Source organism: Liolophura sinensis, chromosome 11 (assembly GCF_032854445.1).
Source record: "Liolophura sinensis isolate JHLJ2023 chromosome 11, CUHK_Ljap_v2, whole genome shotgun sequence".
Classification (NCBI taxonomy): Eukaryota; Metazoa; Mollusca; class Polyplacophora; order Chitonida; family Chitonidae; genus Liolophura; species Liolophura sinensis.
The window spans coordinates 4400743-4410598 of NC_088305.1; the positions used below are offsets into that span (position 1 = coordinate 4400743).

Consider the following 9856-nt stretch of genomic DNA (forward strand, 5'->3'; position numbering starts at 1 on the left):
TAAGAGTTATTTTAAGTACTTTTTAATAGAAACCCGCATAAGGTTGCAAATGGCCAAATTATGAGATCGTGATATCCTTGCGGAACTACGTTCTGGCGCATGTATCTGATAGGAATTGCAAAAAAATAGTGTCAGCCAGTACTGTAACCTATACATGAACGCTCCACTAATTGTTGTTTATATAAGTGAAATTTTCTAGCAATGTGACTTTTGTCTACAGGGTAAATTAATTTGTATAATACGTCTATAATAAGAGCAATTATCTCCATACTCATCTACGTCGTGCTAACAGATAATTCTCGCCAAAAAAAAAAGAACTCGTAACATAATGCCCTTGAGATATAATTTATTTGTACCATAATGTTGTCATATATGTTTTTAATGTCTTTGTAAAACACTGGTGGTATATGCACAGCATTTGCGCAATCCTTGATGGGGATTGACACTTCCTGCGCATGGCTTCAAACTGGTACTGGTAGACGTCCACCCGTAATATCAGAAACATCTCTTCATAGACTGCTACAGAGCACAGCGGGGATACGTATACTACCGGACACAGTACATGCAGGGTAAGTCTGTCCAGCTGGCAAGGTTATCAGTAAGTTTTTGACATGTTTTTTTTTATTTTAAATTAAACTACACATTTTGTTTTTGTTTAGGCAAAAGAAAAACTTACCAAATGACCGTAAGTAATGAAACGTTAGCTGAAATATCTATGTTGGCATTTAGTCAATTCCTCTTCTTAAATATATGTTTGTGCAGGTAGCCACATTGAGAACACCATCTGTGTAGGAAGCCAAATTGAGAACACAATTTGTGTAGGAAGCCACCCTGAGAACACAATCCGTGCAGGAAACCACATTGAGAACACAATCTGTGTAGGAAGCCACTCTCAGAACACCATCTATGTACGAAGCCACTCTCAGAACACCATCTGTGTACGAAGCCGCATTAAGAACACAGTCTGTGTAGTAAGCCACATTGAACAAACCATCTGTGTAGGAAGCCACTCACAGTACACAATGTGTGTAAGAAGCCACTATGAGAACACTATCTGTATAGGAATCCACTCTGAGAACATCATCTGTATAGGAAGCCGCATTGAGAACACAATCTGTGAAGTAAGCCACATTGAGGAAACAGTCTGTGTAGGAGGCCACTCTGAGAACACAACCTGTGTAGGAAGCCACACTGAGCAAACAATCTGTGCAGGAAGCCACATTTAGAGCATAATCTGTGTGGGAAGCCTCATTAAGAACACAGCCTGTATAAGAACCCACGTTTAGAACACAATCTGTGAGGGAAGCCACATTTAGAACACAATCTGTACAGGAAGCCACATTTAGAACACAATCTGTACAGGAACATATATGTGAAGTGAACGACATTGAGAATGCACTTGTGCGGAAGCTTACATTTAGAACATGTGGAAAATCCAAAAGCTACGCCTGTAACACATCTGTGAGAAGTCACGTTTTGAATACATCCGTACAGGAAACCACATTTACAACATATCGATGAAGTGAACGATGTTCGTGCATGGGAAAGTTTTCCAGCAACCTGTCAGGTTTTCTCCCACCTTAATACTGGCCGCCGCCGTATAAGAGAAATATTCTTTATAATGGCGTAAAGCACGATTCAAATACACAAACCAAATAAATGAAGTAAACGACATTCAGGATGCATTTGTGTGAAAACATACACTTAAAACCGATCTAGGAGGACAGAAAGCCGTCTTTGTTGGAATCCACGTTTTAGAATGCATGTGTGTTGGAAGCTACGTTTAGAACACATCTGTTCGGAGGACACGTTTACAATGCATCATAAGGGCATGCAACACGCCAACCGCGGAATACATGCAACTTTGTACGAAGCTACGTTTAGAATACATATGTAGCGCACGTATAAGTTCCATTTAGAACACCTAAGTACCTGTGTAAAAAGCCACATTTAGAATATATCTTACAACAAGCCAGATTTAAAACATTTCCGTTGAAATACAACAAACATCAGCCTGGAGAGTAAAACCAGAGCAGCGACGACAGTATAATTGTAAAATGGACACACGTATAGCCGGTCACACATGGTCTTTTGACAAGTTTCTTAAGTTTTAATGCAACTGTTCACGCAAACGCTAAACAAGTAATTAATGACACACATCCTATCACCACGGGAGAAACATTTAGAATGCATTTGTGTTGGGAGCCACATCTTCCATATATGTGTAGAAATATAATAGGCCACTGCACAGAAAACAATTCCAGAGTACCAATGACAGAGTGATAATTGGCAAATGGTCAGGCGAAACCGGATGCAGTTTAGAATACACATATGTAAGAAACTCCAAGTATAAAACACAAATGTAAAAAACCACATTTAGAATACGCATGCCCAGGAAACCACATTTAGAACGCATTGGCATAAAACACCACATTTACTATATATAAAAATGTAATATAAAACGAAAATATTTGTGAAAATGACACTAGTTAGTTCCTCACTGCGATCCTCCCATGAAAACAGAAAAGACGTATAAGGTTTTTTGGCCGTGTAGTCACCGAAAATATATTAATTACTCATGTATGTCCTTCCCCAGGTGAATAACTCAAGACAAAATGGTTTCCTTGCATCTGACTTTGACCTTGCTGATTAACTTCAGTCTGTTACAGTTGGGAAAGGGTAAGTTCAGATTTTATTGTATTTTATAACGTATTAGGCTTCACCTAAAACAGTTTGTTACATAATATTTATATTTTAAAAATTTTGACTGTTGTATAAAGATGCATTCTCTAAAGTCTCGTTTACATCTGCATGTGAAAAGAAGACACACATTATTAACTGTTCTACCTGTAAGTTGATTACAGTAATTCAACGAGATAGTCTTATGCTAGATAGAAATTTGATTCACCACATGGTCCACACAGCCCTTTATAGAGAGCGGCCATTTATTTTAGCAGCCCCTGGATCCATCCCCCACCCCCCGATATTCCCGTATGGAAATCGTTACGCTCTGGAAGCCGATTAAGAACACCATCGCACCATTATAGTGTCGTCTTTCGCCCGATGGAACAAACCGATGGCTGCAAAATACGAAGACATGGAACGACAGTGCGAAGCGATGGATCGGTGCCGCGAGCAAAGACACAATAGTACGAAGGGATGGATCGGTGCTACGAGCGAAGTCACGATAGTGCGAAGCCATGGGACGATACTCGTGCCACAGCTTCTTTCCACCGTTCGACTGACCGTTCCTATCCTGCTATCGCTTCGTCGCTTCATTGCTAAATATGAACTGTAGTTTTGTCGTCTTTCAGGATTTGATGATTGCAGCAGATCCAATATCGAGGTGATAAGTGGCATCGAGCCCAGTGCGGATCCCATGACGACCATGACAGCCTCCAGCGAGAGGGATCCGGACCACGGGGCAGACAAAGGCCTGGCCCTCGGAAAGACAGGATGGTCTCCGAGGACAGCTCAGAGGGGTGAATGGCTTGAGGTAGGACAACCCACACCAACTATCATAATCGAAATATGAAACAGACTGAACAATTATATATTTACTTAAGTTAACTACGAAAAGTTGATCAAGGAAATGCGTAAAGGGAAATGCATCGTTACACATTAAGGGCCCAACACATGCAAAATCTTTACTAGTACACGTTGATAGATGTATATTGGCTTTTCATACTTAATAAGACAAAGACATGTTTACTGGACTATGTGTCTTTAGTGAAAATATTCACCGCATTACTATGTAAACATTTCGCATGTTTACCAAAATAAACACATCTTCATACTTGCTAAACACTATGTCTTTATGAATAAACACTATGGCGGTTTAGAAACTGTAGCAGAAATGTGTTTATACAAGAAAGACTAAGTTTAACGTGGGAGGTACTTCGGCATTAATAAAGCTTTCCAAAGCCATGCATTCTTTTGTTTCTGCAAGTAACATCTCGTCCGCGTGCTCATAAAACTACACAAGGTGTCCAACTTTGTAGCAGAAAATAAAACTTCTACCGCAATTTGGACTTTTGCCCGATTAGTCTACAAGTCTTGATGGTTGGTGAAACCGCAGAAACGGTGACCTTTTCTATACGTACATGATTAACTTAAATCCAAAGCGAAATGCGCGAAAGCTGGACTTGAGCATTGGTGTCCCAGCAGTATTGAGAAGGAGTAAACTGAGATTTATCCGTTATAAGGTAAAATATGATTATTTAAAACTAATCACTAAACAATATCTTACCACTATCTCACCATTGGTAATGCATCATTAAATTGTCTGGTAAATATCGGGTAACGTACGACATGAAGTACAGTGCAAATATACGGTACTTTTTTACAGGCTGACATTGGGTCATGGGCATATATAAAACAGGTGAGGATCGTAACACGTACACCGGGACTGAGAGTGAAAGTGGAGGCATCCATGGATCTACAGGACTGGACATTGGCCGATAAGGTACGTAGGTACATGTAACCTTTGTGTGTATGTATGTGTTTATGTATGTGTGTATGTGTGTAGGTGTGTGTATGTGTGTGTGTGTGTGTGTGTGTGTGTGTGTATATATATGTATGTATGTATGTATGTATGTATGTATGTATGTATGTATGTATGTATGTCATTGGTGTATGTATGTATATATATCATTGGTGTTTTACGTCGTGCTCAAAAATATTTCACTTGTACGACGAAGTCCAGTATTATGGTGGGAGGAAACCAGGCAGAACCCTGGAGAAACCCACGACCATCCGCAAGTTGCTGGTAGATCTTCCCACGTACTGTTCGAGAGGAAGCCAGCATGAGCTGGACTTGAAAAAAATAGAGACGGTTTTGGTGGGAGGCTCCTAGGTTGTATGTATGTATGTATGCCTGCTTTGGGTTGTACGTCGTACTCTACGATTTTTGAGTAATATTAGGATTTGAAGTGATTTATTTGATTGAATTTTCACGCCGTGCTCAAGAATGTTTCACTTATACAAAGGTGGCCAGGGGGGCAAAGCTTGGGGAAATCCGCAGGTAGCTGGCATTCCTCCCCACAGACGACCCGAGTGGAAGTCAACATCAGCTGGACTTGAATCTGCGCATCGAAACAGACATTCGTGAACCAAGATGAGCGTTCCGGGTCAATAGTCGCAAGGCCAATTCCCAAAACGAGGTTTGACACAAGCTACCAAAGAAATAAGAAAGTATACCAATTTCGAAATTAGGCGGCGATTGAGTGAAATCAGTATTCAGATCGTGTGCCGTGCTAGTGTACAAGTTGTCGACCGCATTGGTGAGAGGCTCCTAGGTCATTGGGCCGCACAAGCACGCTAACCATTTAGCCACGGAGGCCCCGAGGCAGCAACAAGTACCATTAACCGCTGGCCGAAGAGGTCACAGGATCGAATCCAGATACCGGTGATTCACTGAATATATGTATGTATTAATGTATGTATGCTTGGGGTTTTACTGAACAACTCTGGGGTTCTTTAGGTACCTGAAAGGAGCAGTGGCTTTTACATGCCTCCTTCCGGTTACTCACACTCATATAAGGCGACACCAATTTCATGTTGTGTTTGATGGGCGAGCAGACACTAAAAAATCCAAAACTTAAATAAAATTAAATTGAAGATCCACCTTTCCACCATTTTAAAGGCCTAGACCTTTTCGTGATTTTCCTGGTTTTTCTATCATGTAAACATTTAAAAAAAAACTGATGGAAGTGTCCACATTTCTCACATATTAGATGATTTTTCAGTTTTTTGTTATACCCTCCTTGGACATTGGAAAAAGGTTTATTCTGCACGTTAAACAAAAATATGAATTGGTGTGGTCTGAGCCATACTCTCTACAGCGCACGCGTCGCTGTCTACGCTCGTTTTACGTCATATCCACCTGCAACTGACAAGTTTGACAGAGGTTATCTCACCTAGGTTTAACCTCAGCAGTAATGCCCCGCGCGACAAACATTCATCAATAAAACCCTGTAACTGTCAGACTAATCGTATTGTGCACTTTATGCCAAATTTAAATGAATACACATAACAGGCATGATTTGAAAAGAAGCTTGATTTTTTTTTTCGGACACCACTTTTGGCCTTATTTGACCCCATTGACCTTGGCAATGTTCAAGATTTCTGTACAAAATTAGCAGGTGTGGCAGTTCTGTAAAGCGAGCAAAAAGAGGAAAGCATGCGCTCTAAGGATTGCGTGGGCCCTATGCTAATGATCATTGTCGTTATTGTCGTTATAAAACACAGAAGAATTAAATACGTTGAATAAATCAAACATTTACAGATGATCTCTAAAGGAGAATACATCAAGGCGGAGTTCAGTCGACCCGTTATGGCGCAATTCGTCCGCGTGACCGTCACCAAGGTGACTCGTGACGTCGAATTGGAAATGATTGTGATTGGCTGTAAACGACGGCGGGGAGTCGCCGTAGAGCGTAAGTATAAGATGACCTTGGGCATCATCGCGTTTTACCGCTCTTTCCGTTCTGTGCGGAAAGAAGTACGCGTGGTATGGAAGTGAGTAGTGAGCTAATCACCACGAGTGTAATACCGCAGATCTTAATCTGGCGCCACTTCCACGTAACTTTGTATAAGGACACGTCCAACACGGATTTAGTACACTACATGAGAAACTAATATTAATTACTATGGTACTATAGGGAGCAAGTCCAGAGCAGTGACGAGTGTGATAGTTGGCAAATGATCCAACGTAACTGGGGGAAATACGGCCCGGGGCCTCAGTGGCTCAGTTGGTTAGCGCGCTAGTGCAGCGCAATGACCCAGGTGCCTATCACCAATGCGCTCGCTGTGAGTTCAAGTCCAGGTCATGCTGGCTTCCTCTCCGGCCATACGTTGGAAGGCCAGCAACCTGCGGATGGTCGTGGGTTTCCCCCGGTCTCTACCGGGTTTCCTCTCACCATAATGCTGGCCGTTGTCGTATCAGTGAAATATTCTTCAGAACGGTGTAAAACACAAATCAAATAAATAAATAAAAAAATAAAGAAATACGGCCCCTTGTCAGTTTACCTTAGTTGGGGTTTTATTCTAACTGTTCATGTAAATGCACACATAGTAGCTAATTACACGCCCCCTAGCATCATGTCTTAAGCAGAATCAGGTAAAAAACAGCAGTGATGTTAAATGCAATTTATTTGACATCACCTTTCCAGAATCCCTCAGAATACTGTGTAGTCACCACATTTAATATATTTATTTACTTATTTGATTGGTGCTTTACGCCGTACTCAAACATATTTCACTTATACGATGGCGGCACGCATTATGGTGGGAGGAAACAGGGCAGAGCCCGGGGGAAACCCACGACCATCCGCATGTTGCTGACAGACCCATTTAATATACAATAACATTAAATCATTGAAATTCTGCATATCAGTTAACTGGTAAATATAATTAACGTGTGATGACAGTGACTTCTGGTAAATGGTCACACGTAACTGATGAAATACATTCTCTAGTGAACTCGCCTCATTTAGGGTTTTATTCTAACCGTTCATGTAATTGCTTAAATAGTAGCCAATTACACTCATCTAGCACCATGGCTTAAGCACAATTAGTTTTTCAAAAATGCGGTGATCTGATCGCAATTTATTAGACGAAAAGTGTAGAATTAGCTGTGTTATCACATTTAACATACAATCACATTAAACATCGCAAAGTCCTGCAGATGCGGGAATACAATATAGTTAAAGACTTACATGTACATGTATACAGCATAGAGGGTAAAGCCAGAGCAGTGACCACACTGTGATAACTGACAAATGGTCACTCGTAACGGGTGAAATACAGCGTAAAAAATGAAATACAGTCAATTTACCTCAGTTGGGTATTTCTTCATGTATGGCTGGCGACTTGGTGACCGACTCAGGTCGCTGGTTCGGAACCCGCAGTGGTCTCAGTCAATATTCGGCAGTTATAACGATAATATTGTTACGTATACTTCCATCGGCGCGTTTCACTAAACGTCCAAAATACAGCAAATTTCTTAAGTCTCTGAATTGTTTTTTGCCTAAATCTAACATGGAATATCTTAAAAACCAGAAGCTGAAGTCAAACACCACTCAAGTATGATAAAAATGTACCTCAAGCAAACCACATTTGCTTAGAAAGTTTTGTGAAACCGGGATGTGGTTTTAAAATTCAGTTTATTTCTTTGTTATACCTTTTACTTGTATTTCAGATCGGCTGTTTTCCGAGTACAGCGGTGGTCGCTAATCAAGGATTGTCATTACGCCGCATATTACATTATTGTTTGCACATATTCTGAAATACAAAGTACACTTTTGCCTCCTCTGATTACCTTTATTAGCTTTATTGTCTCTAACCCAGTCTGACAGTAACCAAACATGAGCAGCTCCGCAGGGCCTGCCCTATCGGGTACATGTAGTAAAGAAAGAATAAGCCAGTTTGGACTTATCTCATATCAGAAATATGATATCAGCGCTAATGTTTCGACGAAAGATGCTAAAATTGGGAACGTTTATAGCAAGTCTGTTTCTGAGATAAATGTGTCAAATTTTAACTTTGGATATTAGATTTGATATTTTTACGTCGCTTTGTGGAATGCGACCAGCTACGTGCATGTGTGGTTTCTTCCTCTACCCGGTTTCCTCTGCCTAGTTTCCTCCATCCAAAAAAGAAAGAAAAACAATACAGCTTGACTGAGCTGTAGCATGCGTGAGTAATGTTATTCCTGCAACTACAGTTAACTGTAATGTCCGACTGACAAAACTTCCTGAAACACGGGCGAATTCTGCGTGGGCTAAAAACCACCATGTGTCGCCTGGGATCGTGTTTTATGAAAAAAGCTAAACATAATGCTCATGGATATCTCGCTCCTGCAGTTATTGTTTTAATTAAAGTTGGGTCCAGCTGGACTGATTAACAATCGCAATATGTTATTGTTTTAATATTCACACCTCAATCTTTAGATTTTACACTGCATATTCACTTTACTTCCCTTTGTGTATGTAGTCGATCGAAAAAGATTCAAGTGTTCTGAAACATCCGCAGTATTAAATGTGGGAATGGACTTGCTATCCCTAAGCTATGTTTTTAAATATGTTAAGTTCTGTGTTAAATTCTTTAGCACCTTGGTACTTCTCAATGTACTAGTGGATGTATGAGGTTCAGCACGCGTGTCCACCACCTTTATTTCCGGAGACACTTCCTTGTATATGGACATATATCATTTTGAGGTTACACACTACTGATGACGTCTCTAAGTTTTCTGTACGAGTCAGCCTTGCAGGCTCGGCATATCCCCCGCTTCACACGTGGAATAGGAGAATGCCCAGCATTTTAGGGGTCACTGGGGTCATTCTCACTCGCTCATTCATCCCGACTTCCATCTTCATCTGGGCTCTTCCCAGCTGAGCTCATCACCACAGCATTCCGGGTATGATGATGATTAATTAAATATTCAAGGTGAAAAAAAATAATGCTGTGACATTTAAGCGACAAATTACGGGATTTCTGTGAGTGAGTTTTTATTAAGATATACAAGGGAGTGCTCAAGCTTAATGAACATGTCGGACAACATACCCCCAGGCTATAGTTGTTGTTTTACACTGTGACGTAACTGGATTTGCTAAAAAAAAAAAACAGAAAAAAACTGTAAAACATAAAAAAAATATATATATATATTTGTTAAAATGCGCTAGATCGCGAGGGCGTAGTTCATTGTTACAGAAGACGAAGCTGGTTGATTGGGATTGTTTCTACACCTTCTAGAATCTTGATAGGAGAGGCTTCTGTTGTAATACCTCCAGTAAAGTGTCAGAGAGCAAAGGTCAAACGTCATCGCATCGTCTATGCGGCGAGCCAATAAGGTCTC

At 40.7% G+C, this 9856-nt stretch overlaps 1 protein-coding gene across 1 annotated transcript; it reads left to right on the forward strand.

The window, feature by feature from the left end:
- The first annotated feature begins 479 nt into the window (after positions 1 to 479).
- Positions 480 to 8896, forward strand: LOC135478045 (uncharacterized). The gene is made up of 6 exons (XM_064758310.1): positions 480 to 569; positions 2597 to 2679; positions 3315 to 3496; positions 4349 to 4465; positions 6287 to 6437; positions 8201 to 8896. Exons 2-6 carry the CDS (start codon positions 2616 to 2618, stop codon positions 8233 to 8235), a joined length of 549 nt encoding a protein of 182 aa, XP_064614380.1. The 5' UTR covers positions 480 to 569; positions 2597 to 2615; the 3' UTR covers positions 8236 to 8896.
- The last annotated feature ends 960 nt before the right edge of the window (positions 8897 to 9856 follow it).